This window comes from Anolis sagrei, chromosome 3 (assembly GCF_037176765.1).
Source record: "Anolis sagrei isolate rAnoSag1 chromosome 3, rAnoSag1.mat, whole genome shotgun sequence".
Lineage (NCBI taxonomy): Eukaryota > Metazoa > Chordata > Lepidosauria > Squamata > Dactyloidae > Anolis > Anolis sagrei.
Window position 1 is genome coordinate 25,954,563 of NC_090023.1, and position 21,968 is coordinate 25,976,530.

The 21,968-nt window shown below is 41.6% G+C and overlaps 1 protein-coding gene across 2 annotated transcripts in view; it reads right to left on the bottom strand.

Moving 5' to 3' along the window:
- ALKBH8 (alkB homolog 8, tRNA methyltransferase) overlaps positions 1–19,333 on the bottom strand; it is an 80,372-nt gene extending 61,039 nt beyond the window's left edge. For both annotated transcript variants that reach the window (XM_060771008.2, XM_060771009.2), the window contains exons 1-7: positions 19,283–19,333; positions 16,743–16,932; positions 13,313–13,553; positions 9,407–9,538; positions 8,613–8,708; positions 7,774–7,878; positions 5,665–5,735 (exon numbers count right to left, since the gene is read on the bottom strand). In XM_060771008.2, the coding sequence (XP_060626991.2) occupies positions 5,665–5,735; positions 7,774–7,878; positions 8,613–8,708; positions 9,407–9,538; positions 13,313–13,553; positions 16,743–16,877 (780 nt within the window). In that variant the 5' untranslated portion in view covers positions 16,878–16,932; positions 19,283–19,333. The remainder of the gene's footprint in view (positions 1–5,664; positions 5,736–7,773; positions 7,879–8,612; positions 8,709–9,406; positions 9,539–13,312; positions 13,554–16,742; positions 16,933–19,282) is intronic.
- Between the last annotated feature and the right edge of the window lie 2,635 nt (positions 19,334–21,968).

The window sequence follows — 21,968 nt, forward strand, 5'->3', positions numbered from 1 at the left end:
GAAGGCATTATATTCACATTAGGAACCAGGATCTCAAATCTTAATAAGCAGGTTACACAATTTAGGAATAATATCAAGACGACGTCATAAAGCTCCCATAACACAAGAAGCCTAGGACACCCCCTTAGAAATCTATCTATCTTCCTACGAATGGGACACAAGGTGGTTTACAGTATTAAAAGGGATGCAAGTAAAACCACATACAGCTAAACTATAAAAAAGCAAAGATTAAAATAATATTAACCTCTACAGAATTAAAACCATATAAAACATGAATTTATAGGCATAGATTAAAACAGCATCGCACTGAAACAGAAAACAGAAAACCCATTACAGTATGACCTCCATAACTATAAAACTTGTCTTGGTTTTACAACTTTCATACTTTACGGCTTTCATAGTTTTCTTTATTATGAAAGCAGATAAAGAGCATGATTTAATGTAAGTCAGGATTTTTTTAGTGAACAAGAAAGGATGAGCAAACTTTTAAAAAAAGACTTGTGAGAAAAAAGACCATTTTGAGAAGAGCTAAAGCAGATAAGCATTGAATACTCATTTGCATTGGCTATGTTTCTGCATGCAGATCTCATACTGAATTGAGCAAAACCAATGTTGAAAATACAATCACTGCGACATTCCTGTACACAGATTGGCATGATTTCTAAACAATGGACACTGCAAATTGTGGAGAGTGAATATTTAATTTCCTGTTGCAAAAACAGAAATGAGAGCAGTAAAAGCAGATAACATCTATTTATATGTACAGGAAGCTTCCTACTTCCAGCTCATAAGATAATACATTCCTTCTATTCACCTGAATCATTTACACAGCTTTTAAATTTGCCAAGTCCTTTACAATCACACTAACAGTTTGTGTTGGTTGTTTACTATTATGGCACAAATATAAACACATAACAGAACACATCAGGAATAAGTACATGAACAAATGCAATATCTACCATTGTGATAACTGACTATTATGAGAGATGAGTAAACAGGGAATTAGTATTCCATTACTTTTGGCCCTAAATAAATGGATTGAATAGGAGTTCCACAGCATTTTGTTGATGTGAATCATATTCCACAGGTGTGCTCTAAGTGTCAAAAAACATCGCATTTATTTCTATTTAACTACCAAATACATATCAAATCTAAGTGGAAGCCTTTTTGAAGAAGGATAGGCAGAATCCACCCCTTCTAGAGGTCAATCATAACCCGCAAAGTCTCTCATCCTATAGTCAAACACCAGCTAGGTCTTCCATGTAGTTCTCAAGGTCTAATATCTAATATGAGCTCTGCCCATCCCATGCCTTCCCCTTCATTAAAGCAGTGATGGACAAAGTGCAGACCCTGCTGATGTTTTTTTTTTAAAAAATCCCCCAACACCCCTCCAATTCGACAAGAGTGCCCTTTACCTCACCAAGTAACCAACTAGCCACTTGAGTCCCCTTCGGGGGAGTATAATTAAATATAATCTTTGTTGTTCATTCTTTCAGTCGTCTCCGACTCTTCGTGACCTCATGGACCAGCCCACGCCAGAGCTCCCTGTCGGCCGTCACCACCCCCAGCTCCTTCAAGGTCAGTCCAGTCACTTCAAGGATGCTATCCATCCATCTTGCCCTTGGTCGGCCCCTCTTCCTTTTACCTTCCACTTTCCCCAGCATAATTGTCTTCTCTAAGCTTTGCTGTCTCCTGATGATGTGGCCAAAGTACTTCAACTTTGTCTCTAGTATCCTTCCCTCCATATAATATAATCTATATAATATAATCTATATAAATATATATAATCTATATAAATATAAATAAAATATAATCTATATAAATAAAAATGTAAATGTCCATTTGTTCAAAACCTTAAATCTTCCAAAATACTTCACCTACTGCTTTGCAATTTTGTAGCATTTGAATAGGTGAATACTTTTATGTTTTCACATACCTACTATTATATAGATGTCACACCTGTGACAGCTAAAAATATTTTTTTCAAAAACAGCACCATCTGCTGGACTTCAAAGCAGCACACGTCTTACTACATATTTTACGGTTCTATTTCAATCTTTCCGAATGCGTTGCTACATTGAATTTTCATAGATTTTGATTTAGTTTCATTTTAATTTAATTGCGTTGGAATTGAGATGTGCATTTCCCATAGCTTTCATTTTGTGACTATAGTTTATTGTTATCCTTCTTCTCTTTGGTGCTGCTCGCTCTGCCCTGAAGGAGGTGGGATTCATAGAATCATAGAATCATAGAATCAAAGAGTTGGAAGAGACCTCATGGGCCATCCAGTCCAACCCCCTACCAAGAAGCAGGAATATTGCATTCAAATCACCCCTGACAGATGGCCATCCAGCCTCTGTTTAAAAGCTTCCAAAGAAGGAGCCTCCACCACACTCCGGGGCAGAGAGTTCCACTGCTGAACGGCTCTCACAGTCAGGAAGTTCTTCCTCATGTTCAGATGGAATCTCCTCTCTTGTAGTTTGAAGCCATTATTCCGCGTCCTAGTCTCCAGGGAAGCAGAAAACAAGCTTGCTCCCTCCTCCCTGTGGCTTCCTCTCACATATTTATGCATGGCTATCATATCCCCTCTCAGCCTTCTCTTCTTCAGGCTAAACATGCCCAGCTCGTTAAGCCGCTCCTCATAGGGCTTGTTCTCCAGACCTTTTATCATTTTAGTCGCTTTAGTCGTTTTATCATTTTAGTCGCATGGGGGCAGGCCTCAGGGCTGCACCTTCATCTCCCCCCCCCCCCCCCCATGATGCTTCTCTGCCTCAGTCCGAAGTTGCACCCGTAGCAGAGGGAGCGCACCTTGGCCACTCACCCACTCAACCCGCTTTGGGCAGGTAAGGCAGGCCTCGCAACATTCACACATGCCTCAAACAGACAAGAGTTTTTTCTCCCACGCTAGACATTGCACAGATATATAAACCTCACTTGCCTCTGAGGATTCCTGCCATAGAAGTAGGCAAAACGTCAGGATATAGTGTTTCTGGAACATGGCCATACAGCCCGGAAAACTCACAGCACCCACTACTGGTTCATTTTATTATTGATTTAGGGGGCATTTTTGCCAGTCTCTGCACGCATGGCTTTATCAGTCAGTCAATAGCCTTTATTTCGGTCAACAAACCATCAGCTAAGTCAAGTGAAAGTGGAATGATGAAATACAACAATTAACAATTAATAACATCACATTTGGCTTATAATTAATAAAAACAAGTATCACCATTCACTATCGGATGAATGACTGTCTATATAATCTAAAACAGGAACTGATTGCGAATTAATAATAAGTCTCCCAAGTACTCTTTGTTACACTCAGCCTTTACAGGTTATTCATGAAGCACTTGCGGCTTTTTGCCACTGCAAAAAGAAATTTGGCCACCTGTTCCGTTACCCTTTTATCAAGATCAGACAGTAAATAAGTACAGTACCAACTTAGGGATCTTCCTGGCCACTTGGTGAGTAGAGGGGATATTAACCTTAGTCTATCATCCTTGTAAATTGTGCAAATAAAAAGTACATGTATTACAGTTTCAATTTTACCCTCCCCGCATGGGCAAACTCTGTGTTCGTAATCAGTCCCTTTGTATCTAACGCATGGCTTTATGGTCCTAGCTGCAGAAAATCTGCCCTCTGTTCTGCTCAAGTTGCCTACTCTTGTATTGAAGCCGTAAGATTTAGTGGTGGCTTCACTGATCACAAATCTTCCCCAGTTGCAATCCTGTGTGGTGAGACCTTGCTTTCTTCCAAGCAGGAGCCAAGTCATCCTCATTGTTATCTCTAATTGTTCAGAGATAAAAAGCTGAGATTACTCTGAAGAGGAGACAGAGATAATATCCAGAAACCAGATTTAGCTCACAGAGTCAAAGGTTTTCTCTTTTTAATTTAGAGCAATTAGGTTTTTTTTAATGGCCTGCACTGTGATGACTACATCATCTTAGAAATGCACAGGCTTTCTGTCTCCCTCTTCCTTTCTCTTTCCGTCATTGGTGTCAGCCTTCAAAATAATCAATGACAGAAGATAAAAAAGCATTTTTAGATAAAAAGGTTTCTGGCTCAGGAGTCACAAAGATGTAGGAAATGAAAAGAAAACTTCAATGTCTGTACCCTTTAAAAAATAAAGCAACTGTATAAAACCAACTTTTTTATTATTTACAAAGGCTTCTTAAGCACAGCTCCCTGCAGAAATTCAACTGGCAATAGGGCTGCTTTTTATAAATTCTCAGCTTGGATTAAAAATTCAACAGGTGGGGTTGGGATCGCTCCAGGGCAAAAAGAAGCCAAAGCCTTTCTTCCTCCTTTTTGGCAACTTATTTTATTTTATTGTTTATTTTCTGAGCTGTCAGTGAATGTCTTAAATTATGAATGATGAGAGCTTATCATATTGATTCTGCTGTCCTGGAGCACAAGAAGAGGTCCTGGTCCACCATCTCAAAATGGCCATGAAATAAAAGTGCACTACAAACAGGTTTAGCCTCGTTTGGCCATCTATACACATAATAAAAGTGAAAAATGTACATGTGTGTATGTGGCAGAGGTGTCCATTTACAAGGACAGCCTCCCACGATTGGGCTATAGTTCCAAGTGCTGAGAAGTCTCCAAAGGCACTCCCTCAACTGAAATTGCAGGTTAGAGTGCTATGAACATGTCGCCTAAATCCTGCCAATGTTCTCCCCAAACACTACGGCTCATCACCCAAGGAATGCTTTCGTTCGGGGAGGATTTCATCCTAGATTTGATGTGTCTCCTCCACCACTGGCAGACATCACAGGGTTCCTTGTGTGGAATTTGCACATCCTCGGCCACTGCCTCTCCCCTAACCCTTACCTATGACACACAGGAAACACAGAGGAATTGCTCAACAACTGAACAGACTGGAGGGGTTTGAGGGACTGACTCAACAGGATGGAAGTTGTAGTTCACCCTGCATTCAACCCCTCCCCCCATGTCACATTTGGCATGCAGAACCCCCATGACCAGTGGGTTGTTGTACGTTTTTCAAGCTATATGGCTATGTTCTAGAAGCATTCTCTCCTGACATTCTCTCTGAGGATGCTTGCCATCGATGCAGGTGAAACGTCAGGAGAGAATGCTTCTAGAACAGGGCCATATAGCCCGAAAAACCTACAACAACCCAGTGATTCTAGCCATGAAAGCCTTCAACAACCCCATGATCAGGTTTGGAGGAATTGAACTTGGTTTATTGGAGTTGAAGTTCACCCTTATCCAGAGAGCACTGAACACAGCTGAGAATAGATCTGGACCAAACTTGGCACACACACCCAACATGGCCAACTGTGCATACAGGCCTGGTTTGAGGAGGATTAACCCACGATTCTGGGAATTGTAGTTCACCCACATCATTATGTATTTTCAAATAGGAGCATTAATAAAAATGAAACCAAAGACTTGCTTTTTCCTAATAAATAGTATTACTAATTAACTACATGAAATTACCTTACACCCCAAAACAAACAATGCATTTTTCAAATAGCCTAGGCACTGCCGGGTATCCAAGCTAGTAATCAATACAATGCAGCTATCTCTACCAATGAAAAAGTCAATACAACCACACCGAACATCCCAGAACTTTTTCGCAGAGCCCACAGTTTGAAGGGACTCTAAGCAACTGAGGGAGAGAAAAAGAAAAAAATACATTACCCCAGCTCCTAAACTTAGAGAGATTATTTCATCCTCAAAAGCAGAATGTGTATCAATGTGAGGAGGGATTCCTGTAACAGAAAGCAAAATGATACATCTAGTAAAGAATGCCAACTGAAATGTGTTTTCCAGCTCCAATTCAGTATCAGTCCTATATTTGTATATTCACAGAAACATATGCCATTTTTTCTAACTCAAAATTGACTCAATAAACTCTGAAATTGCTTACAAATGAACAAAACTTGCAAGATTTAGGATAAGAAATGCACAGCCATCCAGTGGGGCTGCAACACCAATATTGGTCATGATTTTTGGGAGCAGCAGCCCAGCAATATTCAGATCTGAATTTACATTTTAGTTTTTGTAGTGGGCATCCATTTTTGACCCAAAAAGCTGAGTGTTCTTCCTTTTTCAAAATATTTTTCCTCCCACATCATTGTGGTCTAAAGACGGCATAGCAACCATGCAGTCCTCCAGCTATTACTGGAATGCTGGAATTACTGGAATGCAATCCCCAGCATTTCTCACATCAATGGATATGATGGCTGAACATGATGGGAGATGTAGATGTTTATTGATTATTATAATGTTATTCTTTTAACTTGTTTTTAACTGTTTGTATCATGTTTAAGTATTGTATTTGCTTTGTTAACAGCTCTGAGTCACCCTGAGGGCTGAGAAAAGTGGTATACAAATATAGTAAACAAATAAACAAACAAATAAATAAATAAACAACATCTTGATGGGCGCATGTTTTCCAGCCCTAGATTAAACATTGTACAGGGCAAGGAAGGAAACAAACTATAGCTCTGGTTTGCTGTGAGTTTTCCGGGCAGTGTGGCCATGTTTCAGAAGCATTCTCTCCTGATGTTTCACCCACATCTATGATAGCCATCCTCAGAGGTTGTGACATTTATTGGAAACAATGCAAGTGGTGTTTATATATCAGTGGAATGTCAAGGGGGATGATGAAAAAAATGATGAAAAAACACAACCTACAAACTATCTACAGACATATTAAGTAAATTCAACATATGCTATTTCCAGCAAACGACAAGAGGGATCCTCTCAACTCTTCAGGAGTCTACAGTATCCCATGCAGCTGTGGACAAGTCCTACATAGGGACCACCAAATGCAACATTGCCCAAAAATGAATCAAGAAACACAAAAGGCACTGCAGACTACTTCAACCAGAGAAGTCAGCCCTAGGAGAGCACCTGATGAACCAACCTGGACACAGTATATTATTTGAGAACACAGAAATGCTGGACCACTCTAATAACCACCATGTCAGGCTACACAAAGAAGCCATTGAAATCCACAAGCACGTGGACAATTTCAACAGAAAGGAGGAAACCATGAAAATAAACAAAATCTGGCTACTAATATTTTAAAAATCTCTAAAATCAGGACAGTAAATAAAGAACAACACTCAGAAAACAGGGGGATTCCAGACAGAACACAATCATGGCCAGTTGACACCTCCCTACAAAGGATTCCTCCAGGCAGGAAGCAGACAGGCTTTGAAGCTGCAAAGCTATTCAATAGTAATCAAGGTGGCCAATTGCAACTTTCACATTTGCCTCAAGCAGACGAGTTCTTTCTCCCACCTTGGACATTCTACAGATATATAAACCCCACTTGCCTAGTTTCCAACAGAGGATGCCTGCCATGGATGTGAGTGAAATGTAAGGAGGGAATGCTTCTGGAACATGGCCATACAGCCCGCAGCAACCCAGTGATTCCAGCTATGAAAGCCTTCAACGTCAAACTATAGCTCAACAACAGTGCATGCATTTGATATACAGAATGCCTTGCATCACAAGTAAGGGCCAGGAAACATGCCAGACTTGACAAAGCCATTCTCAGTCAGTATAAACAATACTCATCTATGTGGACTCTGTAATCTAACTGTGTTTAGTGTAGTTTCCTATTTTCCTAACAAGGTGTTAGAATGCAATTTCAGAATCAACGGGGTATCAGCTAGAGACATGTTATTTATAGGTAAATAACTATCAACTCCCCTAAATCTTATTACAAATCTAAATTGATCAAGACTCCTCTCTAAAGATGACTTTACATTCTGGATCAGTTAAGACTCTACATACCCTGTCCAGGCTCATACTGATTTACTGTCAGTTGATCGGGATTCTCTTTAATGTAGCCCATCTTCAGCCATTTTGCAAGAAGGGTGTTACAGATGTCTGGGAGACCTGGTAATTCAAGAAAAAGTGGTAAGTGAGAATTTTTTCTCATATTCCATCCCACTCCAAGTTTCTCTGTAATAGAGAATGGAACCTGAAAACCAGTATCTTAAGACTGGCTAGGATACCACACTAGAAAACCATTACAGCACAAACCGCAATCGAATTTCAAGTCAAAAGCAGAGTAGACCTATTAAATCAATGGGACATGTTTGCTTATCATTCAGTAATTGATTCACTCAGCCCTTTCCAGCTGGAAATAATGATTTGGTTTAAACCAATATCATTTACCTTTATATATGTCACTTTCTCTATACCATGGCACAACTTTAAATACCTGTATAATGACAGTCAGTTAACTTTCATTTTTTTCCTAAATTAAAAGGGTCAAATTTTAACCTTACCTCTTGAGGAGTCATTCTAAGCCCTCAACCACCCATTGATTGTCCTCTTATAGTTACTTACAATATTTGGAATTAAATTATTTTGAAATCCACAGGATTCACTATTGAGTGATCTTTTTTATTTATTTCAAAGCAACTATAAATTATTTTGACCTTAACAGATTACATGTTCGCACTCTTACAGTTGATGGGAACATGTAATTCTATTTTCACACTTAAGCAAAAGTAAATTGCACTAATCTGAATGGGACACCTAAATAAGCATTCAGAAGATCATAGCTACAGTTACCAAACTGGTGAAGATAACACTAATTGAATAAAAGGCATTTGACTACCTACCTCCAGGTAATGGTCTGTCTCGATCAACATTGTTGTTATCATACCGGAATTCATATCCAAAATGTTTTACCCTTCTGTGTTTTAACGATTTCTGAGCTTTAAATGGAAAACAAATAAGAACAAACCAATGTTTATATATACATACACATATGCATATATATATATGAACAAATTAACCAAGGTATACTGTAAGCTGATGTAGTATAATAGGGCTGGGCTTTAGCACAGCTGGTTAATCACCAGCAGAAATGCATTTTACCGATCAAAAGGTTGGCAATTTGAAGCCTGGGTCGGGGTGTGCACCCAACCTTTGGCCCAGCTTACTGTCCACCTAAGCAGTTCAAAATCAGCTGTGAATTGTGAGTAGAGAAATTAGGCACTGCTTAAGAGGGGAGGTATTTTATGGCACCATAAAAGAAATATCAGAAAATACTGACAATCAAAGGAAGGAGGAAGTCTGTGATCAAGGCTCTTCGTCATAGAGGATGGAGCGGCAGCACCACCCAGTGGCCAGAATCGAGCATAACCTCCAGGATGCCAAAGTTGGGGGGATAATGCCAACATAATAACTATCTGTTGTCTGTCCTGTCTGTTTAACGACATTGAATGTTTGCTGTGTATGTGTTCTGTGATCCACCCGGAGTCCCCTTCGGGGTGAGAAGGGCAGAATAGAAATGTCATAAATAAATAAATAAAGGCTACAATATCAGGCTCCTAATCAAGACATACTTGTCCTGAATCTCACTTCTGCTGGATGGCAAACATGACCCATCATTGTAGTATGCCTCACTTACCATTTGGAATTACTTCATCCTTTCCCCAGTCAATGCATTCCAAAAGTTGTCCTTCCTCCTCTGGTGAAACTAGCTCTTCAATGACCCTCAGGCCAGGAGGCAAGGTAGAAGGGATCATGTCCTCCCAAGGAACTGCAAGTTCAAAAATGTGAAGAATTCCTGATGAAATATACACACTGACATTCCCTCAAGCAATAAATAGCTCATTAGATTCACAATAATCAAAGTTCTCTGTACTGCTCAAGCTTCAAATAGAATGTAGACCATGAAAATCGGATGTGAGAAGTCCTTCTCATTTTTGCATCTTCCCCAAGATAATCCCCAGGCCCATTTTTTTTCTCCAAAATTAGATGAAAAATCATGACAAATGCTGCACTTCTGGTAGTTTCGCCCTCTAAAATATCATCCAAGTGGTTAAAATAGGTTCAGAGTGAGAGTGACACAATACTCCATGATGCCAAAAATCCACCAAAGTGGCCTTTGGACTTACTTCTAATGCTGGATTCAAATAGTGGCACATTTAAATACAGGCTGGTTCACGAAGAGAAGGCTGAGAGGAGATATGATCGCCATGTATAAATATGTGAGAGGAAGTCACAGGGCAGAGGGAGCAAGCTTGTTTTCTGCTTCCCTGGAGACTAGGACGCGGAACAATGGCTTCAAACTACAAGAGAGGAGATTCCAACTGAACATTAGGAAGAACTTCCTGACTGTGGGAGCTGTTCAGCAGGGGAACTCTCTGCCCCGGAGTGTGGTGGAGGCTCCTTCTTTGGGAGCTTTTAAACAGAGGCTGGATGGCCATCTGTCAGGGGTGATTTGAATGCAATATTCCTGCTTCTTGGCAGGGGGTTGGACTGGATGGCCCAGGAAGTCTCTTCCAACTCTATGATTCTATGAAATGAAATGCCAAAACATGGTTCACTATACCAAGAGTTTATTTAACTATGAATAGTGGAATAAAATCTACTCTAAAGCTCCGGCCCAGTGTACCTGTCCAAACGTATCTCCTTCTACATCCTGCCTAGGAATTTAAGATCTTCTGGAGAGGCCCTGCTCTCGGCCCTGCCCTTGTCTCAAACGAGACTGGCGGGTATGAGGGACAAGGCCTTCTCGGTGGTGGCCCCCTGACTGTGGAATTCATTCCCCGGGGAAATTAGATCATCATCATCCCTCCTCTCTTTTAGAAGGAAATTAAAAACATGGATTTGGGACCAGGCCTTTGGGTAATCTGGCAGACTGACAAGGACAATGACGACAAGAGCTTTGGAACTGATTATGATAAGCTGAATGGACTCACTAATTACAGAACTCGGCGAGACAACGACCACCAGGCTGGCTTCTTTTCTAGTAGATTTTATTGTATTAACTCAATGTTTTAATTATTTATAATTACTGTTTTGTTGTGTATTTTATTGTGTTTAATTGTAGGCATCGAATATGTGCCGGCTGGAAGCCGCCCTGAGCCCCCCCCCCCCCCAGGGGGTTGAGAAGGGCAGGATAAAAATACCCTAAATAAATAAATTAATCTTCTTATCAACCATAGACAAAATAAACTACGATTAATAGAGTCTGAGTGATACATCAAACCATAGTTCGTCCAAAGCCAAGGTGGAAGCTCCAATCTCCTAAAATGACAGGGAAACAATGGGAGTGGCATATAAATATGGTGGAAGGAAAGACTCACTCTATCAGTGCAATGTATGGTCTTTCAGATGTGTCTGAATTACAACTCCCTCATCTTCCCTCATCTAGGAAAGATTGATGAGTAATGGATCCTAACATCTGGAGGGTAACAGGCATGGTTTAGTTTTATGTCCAAACAGGATCACAGAACACAATTAGAATAAAGGGCTCATAGAAACCACTTGCTCTTCTTTGAGCACCAAGAGCTAAAAAGAAAGATATTGCAAAACATCTTCTGATAGATCCATTAGTGAATTCCATGATAAAATCAAAACGTGACCCTTAAGTGAGACACTAATCATTTCTGGTCATGCATCATGGGATTAGCTCCCCACACACTGTGCTCTACAAATCCTTTTTTCAGTTTCGGGCTCAAGAATCTCACTGCTTTTCAGATTCACATGCCTGACTACACTGTCAAAGCAAAGGTCATTGTTTTCCCTAGTTGTTTCAGGTGAGATGTCAACTACATATTCAACTGCCCCTGTCCAAGACTCCTGAGATATGGCAGTTGTTTGAACTGACAGGCAATGAATGCAGCAGAGAAATCCTTGTCAGAACACAATGAATAGTGATCAACAAATTCTGCAAACCCAAAAAGGTTTTTAAACTTGTTTTGGCAAGGAGCAGCTCTACTATTTGGAAGATTGAGACAGTTATCTCAGGCATCAAATTTTGACTGTGATGAAAAGGCAATACAATGTGAGTCCCCTCGGGGAGATAGGGCAGGATAAAAATAAAATTCTTGTTGTTGTTGTTGTTATGTTGTTGTTTTATTATGACTGTACTTTTACAGTCAAGAACTATGCTATTGCGTCAGCTCCACTGGCTGCCAGTTTGCTACCGGGCCCAATTAAAATGCTGGCTTTGGCCTATAAAGCCCTAAACCAGTGGTTCTCAACCTGTGGATCACCAGATGTTTTGGTCTTCAACTCCCACTGGTTTAGGGGATTTTTATACTACTTGTTGTAAGGAGATGCCAGACTCCATCAACAAAAGGATTGATGTGCTTCTTTTCTGTAGACCATCTACTGCACCATTTATGAGCAATAAAGCTTATCTCCTAGTAGTTGTATGCATCAGTTTTGCAAGAATTCTGGCTTGGAAAAAGTTCCTTCTCAGATGTTAATTTCTGCAATGTGAACTGTCCTGGGACCCTGAAATCTTGGGTGTGTTGGTGATTATAGAGAGTATCTAATAATTACTATACAACTACATACGAAAGCTGACTGGCACAACCTGGGGATCACAACCAGATACAGTGAAGACATCTGCCTTTGTGCTTTGCTACTCTGCTGCTGAATATGCATGCCCAGTGTGGAACACATCTCACCACACTAAAACAGTAGATGTGGCTCTTAAGGAGACATGCCGCATTATCACGGAGTGTCTGCGCCCCACACCACTGGAGAAATTACACTGCTTAGCCGGTATTGCACCACCTGACATCCGCCGGGAAGTAGCCAATAGTGAAAGGACCAAGGCAGAGACATCTCCAGCTCATCCCCTGTTTGGGTATCAGCCAGCACGTCAATGACTTAAATCTAGAAATAGTTTTCTAAGATCTACAGAGACACTCGCTGGAACACCTCAGAAAGCGAGAGTCCAAAAGTGGCAGGCTCAAACCCAGAACCTCAACCAATGGCTGATACCAAATGAGAGACACCCCCCTGGGCACACAAAGGACTGGGCGACTTGGAAGGCGCTGAACAGACTGCGCTCTGGCACCATGAGATGCAGAGCCAACCTTCAGAAATGGGGCTACAAAGTGGAATCCTCGACATGTGAGTGTGGAGAGGAGCAAACCACTGACCACCTGCTGCAATGCAACCTGAGCCCTGCCACATGCACAATGGAGGACCTTCTTGCAGCAACACCAGAAGCACTCCAAGTGTCCAGATACTCGTCAAAGGACATTTAATCAACTACCAAACTCACAAATTTTGTATTCTGTATTTTGTATTTTTGTATTTTGTCTGTTTGTTTGCTTTGTTCTGTTAGAAATGTAATATAATTGACTGGTTGCTGATGACTCGATAAATAAATAAATATACAACTACAAGTCCTGTCAGCTTCTATACACAAATCAACAAAAGAGTACCATTTTGTTATTTGGTTCAGGCATCAACACCTCTTTAGCAAGCCCAAGAGAAAGAAATGGTAACACCATTTCCTAAGCTTTAACTATTTCTTTGGGGGCGAAAACCAATAAAGCAGGAATACCTTTTTCCACAAAGTTGAAATATAGAACAACATTTTGAGTGTGGTCCTCTGAAGCAACTTCTTCTCCATTCAGTGAATCATAGGCGCGCTTGGAATCTTCAAGCGTCCCGTATTTCACAAATGAATAGGGTTTATTTGGTGGCATTAAAAGCGCTTCGACCAGCCCGCATCTCTCTGCCAGCTTGAGCACTTGGCGCCTGCTCACCCCATTCCCCAGACCGCCATTGGCAATGACCAGGCTCTAATTAAGGCAAGAGGGAAAAGAAGGGAAAGGAAAAGAGACAGAGACATGAATAATCAGCATTAATTGGTTAATCTGAAAACTGCATAAACACAGCAGAGAAATGACAATGAAGTTATTATCCATGAACGTCAGCATAGGCAATTGTGCTTGAAACTCTGAGGGCCCTTCCACACAGCCATACAACCCAGAATATCAAGACAGAAAATCCCACAATATCTGCTTTGAGCAGGGTTAACTGAGTCCACACTGCCATATATCCCAGTTCAAAGCAGAAAATGTGGGGTTTTATTCAGCTGCGTGGAAGGGGCTTGAATGAAAATGTTTAGATATCAAGCAGCCTTGGCACATTATAATGAAAGACATATAGAATCATAGAGTCATAGAATCATAGGGTTGGAAGAGACCTTGTGGGCCATCAAGTCCAACCACCTGCCAAGAAGCAGGAAAAATTGCCTTCAAAGCATAGGGAGAGCTGACTTTTGTTTGTGCATCTTTTTGACATGTATGGGACTTTTACTGAAGTACAAGAAGAGTTGGAAGGGATTGTGGAGACCAACTAGCTTTATAGTAAAGGTAAATGTTTTCCCCTGCCATTAAGTCCAGTCATGTCCAACTCTGGGGGTTGGTTCTCATCTCCATTTCTAAGCCGAAGAGCCAGCATTGTCCATAGACACCTCCAATGTCATGTGGCTGGCATGACTGCATGGAGCACCATTATCTTCCCACCAGAGTGGTACCTATTGATCTACTCAAGAGTCAAGAGATGAATTGGATTGTTTAATTGATATATGTATTGTGGATCGTGTTTTTATGCTTTTAAACTGTGTACTGTTGTTTGTTATAAGTTGTTGTAAACCGCGTTGAGTCGCCGGCTAGGCTGAGAAACGGCGGTATACAAGTATAGCAAATAAATAAATACTCACATTTGCATGTTTTCGAACTGCTAGGTTAGCAGAAGCTGGATTCGCCACTCCCTGGATTTGAACCTGAGACCTTTTGGTCAACAAGCTCAGTGGTTTAACTCAGTGTGCCACCTTTATACTCACATCTATAAGGAAGAATCCAACCATAAATAACCATCTAGTTCAGTGGTTCTCAAACTGTGGGTCCCTAGGTTTTTTGGCCTACAACTCCAAGAAATCCCAGCCAGTTTACCAGGCCAAAACATCTGGGGACCCACAGGTTGAGAACCACTGATCTAGTTCCTGTGCTTGGGATTTGCCATGTTTCAGCTGTTCATGCTATTATATCATATTCATACTTAATACTGGTTATACAATATGTTTGCTATAGAGTGTAATGTTATTCACAATTCATTGTATTGTTATGTGCTTTTAACATAACTGTTAATGAAAATCTGAGTATATTCTAGAACAGGAAAGGGCAAACTTCAGCCCTCCAGGTGTTTTGGACTTCCAGATGTTAGGAATTGTTGGTGTTGAAGTCCAAAATACCTGGAGGGTCAAAGTTTGCCCACGCCTGTTCTAGAAGCTGTCAGTCATAGACTGATACCACCCATACTATTAATTAAACCTGCTGATTAGGACTGGATGAGCTGAAGATCTGTTTTGAGAATGATGCATTATCCAAGGCCCTTTTCAGGAGAAAAGTGGACCTGTGTGACTGCTTGACGAATGAGGGAAAAGATTGACGAGAGTGTGACCAATAGGGCCTTTGGTCAAAAGGGGATACTGCACAAAAATGTGCGGATATACAGCCTACAAATTTTGCAACTTTTCAGAAGTTTTGCAATTCAACAATAATTTGCTGTCATTGTCTGTACCTGTACCTGTAAAATAAATCCTTTCTACCTGAAGTGCACTTATTTTGAGACAGCAAAGGCCTTCAGTTCTGACCCTCTGCTTAAACACCTGATGCAAAAAAAGGCTGAAGAGCAGAGTAAAGATATTTTTAGTGAATTAATATATACCAATCCAGGGCTTATCAATTAAAGAAACAGATCCAGTTCCACTTTGGGAGAAAGCTGGCATATAAATAAAATAAGTAAATGTCCACAGTCACAGTTCAAATATAAACTTCCCATCAGTCCATAGAGAAGTGAGAATGCAACATAAATAAAATTGTGTAGTCGAAGGCATTCATGGCCAGATTCACTGGGTTGCTGTGAGTTTTCCGGGCTTTATGACCATGTCCCAGAAGAATTCTCTCTTGACTGATTTTTTCTGTTTGGAATTCCCATTTTCTGAGTGTTGTTCTTTACTTACTATCCTGATTTTGGAGTTTTTTAATACTGGTAACCAAACACTGAAATGCTGGACCACTCTAATAACCACCATGTCATTCTACTACACAGGGAAGCCATTGAAATCCACAAGCATGTGAACAATTTCAACAGAAAGGAGGAAACCATGAAAATGAACAAAATCTGGCTACCAGTATTTTTAAAAAACTATAGAATCAGGACAGTAAACAAAGAACAACACACAAAAAACAGGGGAAATCCAGACAAGAATTAATCAGGACTAGCTAACATCTCCCAACAAAGGATTCCCCGGGGCAGGAAGCAGCCAGGCTTTGAAGCTGCAAAGCATTCAATGCTAATCAATGTGGCCAATTGCAACATTTACACCTGCCTCAGACAAGAGTTCTTTCCCCCACCCTGGACATTCCACAGATATATAAACCTCACTTGTCTAGTTTCCAACGGACCTCACAACCTCTGAGGATGCCTCCCATAGATGTGAGCAAAACGTCAGGAGAGAATGCTTCTGGAACATGTGTATACAGCCCAGAAAACTCACAGCAACCCATAAATAAGACTGCATTCTATATACCAAACTCATTCAAAAGTGTGGGTAAAATGGATGTACACTAACAATAAAGGAAGAATCATTATGATTAGGGGAAACAAAACCAAAGGGATATGAATATATTTCTAGAACTGTCTGAAAAAGAACTCGGTATGCCGAGTGACCATAGAATGCTAACATCTAAAGGAGTAAAATGCAGAAACTTGGGAGCAAAGGAGAGGTGATGGGCAACGGTATGTAATATAGTGAAAAAGGATTGAACAATAGCACCACACACTGCAACATTTTGGAAGCAAGGCTGCAATCATATATCCATCTGCCAGCGAAGTGTGCATTGAATTTAGTGGAACCTGCCTCTTGATACATTTGCTCAAGATCATTATGCAAAAGATAAGCTGCCAACAACACAACTCACCTTGGTGGGATATGACACGCATTCGATGCCCTCATGCCTTAGCAGAGTATGTCTGGCTTTCATCTGTTTTTGCCGCAGCTTCTTCTCCGTTTTACTCAGTTTCTGGCTCTGTTGATTGATGCCACCTATTTCCATAGTGAAAAGGTCTACAGAGAAGCTGTCACCAGAAGAGCATATCTGGTTCAAAACTCTTTAGGAAAACAAAGCAGATATATTTAAGGGAGATGTTGACAAGCTGGAGAGTGACTAAAATGATCAAGGGTTTGGAGAACAAGCCCTATGAGGAACGGCTTAAAGAGCTGGGCATGTTTAGCCTGCAGAAGAGAAGGCTGAGAGGAGACATGATGAGGACCATGTGAGGGGAAGCCCAGGGAGGAGGGAGCAAGCTTGTTTTCTGCTGCCCTGGAGACTAGGACGCAGAACAATGGCTTGAAACTACAGGAAAGGAGATTCCACCTGAACATGTGGAAGAACTGTACTGTCAAAGGCTTTCATGGCTGGAATCACTGGGTTAGTTGTAGGTTTTTTATGGGCTATATGGCCATGTTCTAGAGGCATTCTCTCTTGATGTTTTGCCTGCATCTATGGCAAGCATCCTCAGAGGTAGTGAGGTCTTCCTGACTATTAGAGCTGTTCAGCAGTGAAACTCTCTGCCCCAGAGTGTGGTGGAAGCTCCTTCTTGGGAGGCTTTTAAGCAGAGGCTGGATGGCTATCTGTCAGGGGTGCTTTGAATGTGATTCTCCTGCTTCTTGGCAGGGGGTTGGACTGGATGGCCCACGAGGTCTCTTCCAACTCTATGATTCTGTGATTATATAATTTTCTTATGTCAAACCCAATTATCATGAAACATTACTAATTTGGAAATATATAAGGCATCTCTGGTAAACATAGCACAGTATGCCATATCTGTGGTGGATGTGTTCCCAGATATAATGAAGTTGAAACTGTAATATCCTTTATCTTGGTCTGCATGTGACCAAGACAAGAGTAGTCTCTGTCTACACTGAGATCCTTCTGAACCAACTGAATTATAACAAAGAAAATATCAGATACAAAAAGTAAGCCTGTAATCCAATACCACCACTTTTTTAAAGCGTCTCCTTTTAGGAATTTTTTTGCCTGACGAAGAAGCCAGTGTAGTTTTGAAAGATTTCATGGTGCATTTTGGTTGCCCACGACAAGTATCCCTCTTTTGTGGATTTTGGATTTTATTTCCCAAACTCTGCATCTTGCTGCACTGAGAAAACATTAAATATATCCTGTCCACCAGTAGATGGCAGACTATGTCCACTTATGATTGCTACTCTTATATTATTATTATTATTATTATTATTATTATTATCATCATCATCATCATCGGAAGAGCCAAGTTTTCAGATCTTTCTTAAAGGCTTAGAATCATAGAATCATAGAATCAAAGAGTTGGAAGAGACCTCATGGGCCATCCAGTCCAACCCCCTGCCAAGAAGCAGGAATATTGCATTCAAATCACCCCTGACAGATGGCCATCCAGCCTCTGCTTAAAAGCTTCCAAAGAAGGAGCCTCCACCACACTCCGGGGCAGAGAGTTCCACTGCTGAACGGCTCTCACAGTCAGGAAGTTCTTCCTAGTGTTCAGATGGAATCTCCTCTCTTGTAGCTTGCCTAGTCTTGCCAGAGAACCCAACGGGAGAATGGCGGGGTGAAACGTCAGGAGAGAATGCTTCTGGAACATGACCATACAGCCCGGAAAACTCATAGCAATCCAGATTCCCAACCGCTTTATGCACTAAACTGGGGGGGGGGGGGGGGGGGGGCTTCCAGAAAGCTCTATATCCCAGAATATCAAGGCAGAAAATCCCACATTATCAGTTCACTGGGATATCAGAGTTCACACATACATATATTCCAGTTCAAAGCATATATGGGGAAACCCGAAATGCTTCACCTTGGGTGGAGTGACCCTCTTAATTTCTGGTGGATGGATTGTATGCACGCTTTGCTCCATGCATTGTCTTTGGCCATGTGTATATGTGGCTTGTCTATAGGTGCATGCATACCAGGCATGGGCCAACTTGGGCCCTCCAGGTGTTTTGGACATCAACTCCCACAATTCCTTTGCAATTGCCTGTTTTTTTGTTTTGTGTTATTTGATATGTTCTGAGATCTAGGGCTGTGTGGAAGGGCCCAGAACCATCACAAAGCAAAGGTGTCACTATCTCAGTCACCAATGTGGATTTCTGGACGTGGGATGCTCAACCTGCATCATATTAACACATGGTTAGAGGAGGGGGGGGGGGGGCTGCCAATTCTAAGACTTGAGTCTGGCTTCTTTTTAGACACTGTCATCTTTGCAAATCCGAAAGGACTGGAGCAGCTGTCCAATCCAGGCAGAAAACCTTCAGTTTCAAATCCTCCAAACTCTGACAATATTTCGATTTCCAGAGGGAGGGAAAGGAAGGCAAAAGGGAAACCTTCCCCAAGGCGAAGTTTCCTTTGGCTTCCTCTCCGGTTGAAACTGTTGCAAAGCACGGTGCTCACAGGAAATAAAGGGAACTTACCTCCCAGGAAGAAGCCATGCTAAAAGGCGGAAGGCTGGGCTTAAACTACAACTCCCAGGATGCTCCTTGCTAAAGTTCCCATCATGCCTGCACAAAGTTCTCATTTTAACCTCTTGATAGCTGTCAGAGGAGTCTTCAGTGTGTCCTTTTTTGCAAGCACCACATTTCTCCTACGAGGCTCTTATGTTATATGGGGAAACCCGAAATGCTTCAGCTTGGGTGGAGTGATCCTCTTAATTTCTAGTGGATGGATTGTATGCACGGTTTACTCCATGCATTGCCTTTGGCCATGTGCATATGTGGCTTGTCTATAGGTGCATGCATACCAGGCATGGGCCAACTTGGGCCCTCCAGGTGTTTTGGACATCAACTCCCACAATTCCTTTGCAATTGCCTGTTTTTTGTTTTGTGTTATTGATACGTATTTTATGGAGGCATGTTTTAATATGTGTATTTTACGGAGTGTTTTAATATGTGTATTTTAATATGTTTTAATATGTGTATTATACGGAGTGAAGGGATCCCACTGGAGCATTGCAACACACCCAAATACCTGGGAGTCACTTTGGACCGTGCTCTGACCTACAAGAAGCACTGTGTGAACATCAAGCAAAAAGTGGGCGCTAGAAACAACATCATACGAAAGCTAACTGGCACAACCTGGGGATCACAACCAGACACAGTGAAGACATCTGCCCTTACGCTATGCTACTCTGCTGCTGAGTACGCATGCCCAGTGTGGAACACATCTCACCACACTAAAACAGTGGATTTGGCTCTTAATGAGACATGCCGCATTATCACAGGGTGTTTGCGCCCCACACCACTGGAGAAATTACACTGCTTAGCCGGTATTGCACCACCTGACACCCGCCAGGAAGTAGCAGCCAATAGTGAAAGGACCAAGGCAGAGACATCTCCAGCTCATCCCCTGTTTGGGTATCAGCCAGCACGTCAACAACTTAAATCAAGACATAGTTTTCTTAGATCTACAGAAACACTCGCTGGAACACCTCAGCAAGCGAGAGTCCAAAAGTGGCAGGCCCAAACCCAGCACCTCAATCCATGGGTGATACCAGATGAGAGACTCCCCACTGGGCACACAGAAGACTGGGTGATTTGGAAGGCACTGAACAGACTGCGCTCTGGCACCACGAGATGCAGAGCCACTCTTAAGAAATGGGGCTACAGGGTGGAATCCATGGCATGCGAGTGCAGAGAAGAACAAACCACTGACCACCTGCTGCAATGCAACCTGAGCCCTGCCCCATGCACGATGGAGGACCTTCTTGCGGCAACACCAGAGGCACTCCAAGTGGCCAGATACTGGTCAAAGGACATTTAACCAACTACCAAGTTTGCAAAATCTGTGTTTTTGTTTTGTTCTGTTAGAAATGTAATACAATGGTATGGTTGCTGATGACACGATAAATAAATACGGAGTGTTTTAAAATGATTCTGTGTGTATATGTGTGTTTATGTTTTAGTAATGCTGTACCCTGCCTTGAGCTGTGAGGAGAGGTGGACAATTATTATTATTATTATTATTATTATTATTTGAAATACAACAAGATGAGTCCACACGTCAGATCACACATCGGACACTTCCCAAGTTTCTAGGACTGTGTGATGTATCGGCAAATAATGCATGCAGATCCCAGTAAGGTGGCCTTCTGCAGCTGGCAGGTGGTAATCTTGTCAGTACAGATTGTGTTTAAGTGCAGGCCAAGGTCTTTAGGCACTGCATCCAGTGTACCGATCACCACTGGGACCACCTTTACTGGTTTGTGCCAAAGTCTTTGCAGTTCGATCTTTATATCCTCATATCGTGTCAGCTTTTCCAGTTGTTTCTGGCCACTTGGAGTGCCTCTGGTCACCTGTCACCTGGGATTGCAACATCGACAATCCATACGGCCGTGAGATCAGGAGTATTGTGCTCCAAAACTCTGTCTGTCTGAATCTGGAAGTCCCAGAGTATCTTGACATGTCCATTCTCTGTAACTTTTTCCGACTTGTGATCCAACCAGTTCTTTGTCGCAGGCAGATGATATTATTATTATTATTATTATTATTATTATTATTATTATACTTACAATGAGCCAATTTGCACTACAAAGTTATAGTGCTATTATTCAACTTTCGTTGGCATTATTCTTCCATCATATGGAATCCTGGAGTTCATGGTTTGGTGATACAATGGAGATCTCTGTCTGAGAACATCTGATTTCTGTCTAAGTGCCTCTTCTCTAAACTACAAATCTTGGGGTTTTATAGAGTGAACCCTGTTAGTTTATATGGTAACAAAGTATTATAATTATATGAACCCTGTATTCGTGGTTCAGTACCCACGCCTTCTTGTATCTGTGTCAGACAAAATGTGTCCTCTTTAGACATTGTCTAGGCTAACCCTAGACCAGTGGTTCCCAGCCTTTGGTCCTCCAGGTGTTTTGGACTTCAGCTTCCACAATACCTAACAGCTGGTCAAATGTCTGGGATTTCTGGGAGTTGAAGTACAAAACACCTGGAAGACCAAATGTTGGGAACCACTGGTCTAGATCCTCCACTGTGGCTCTATAGCGGGCTGGGCCAACTTCAGCCCTCCAGGTGTTTTGAATTTCAACTCCCACAATTCCTAACAACCGGTAGGCTGTTAGGAATTGTGGGAGTTGAAGTCCAAAACACCTGG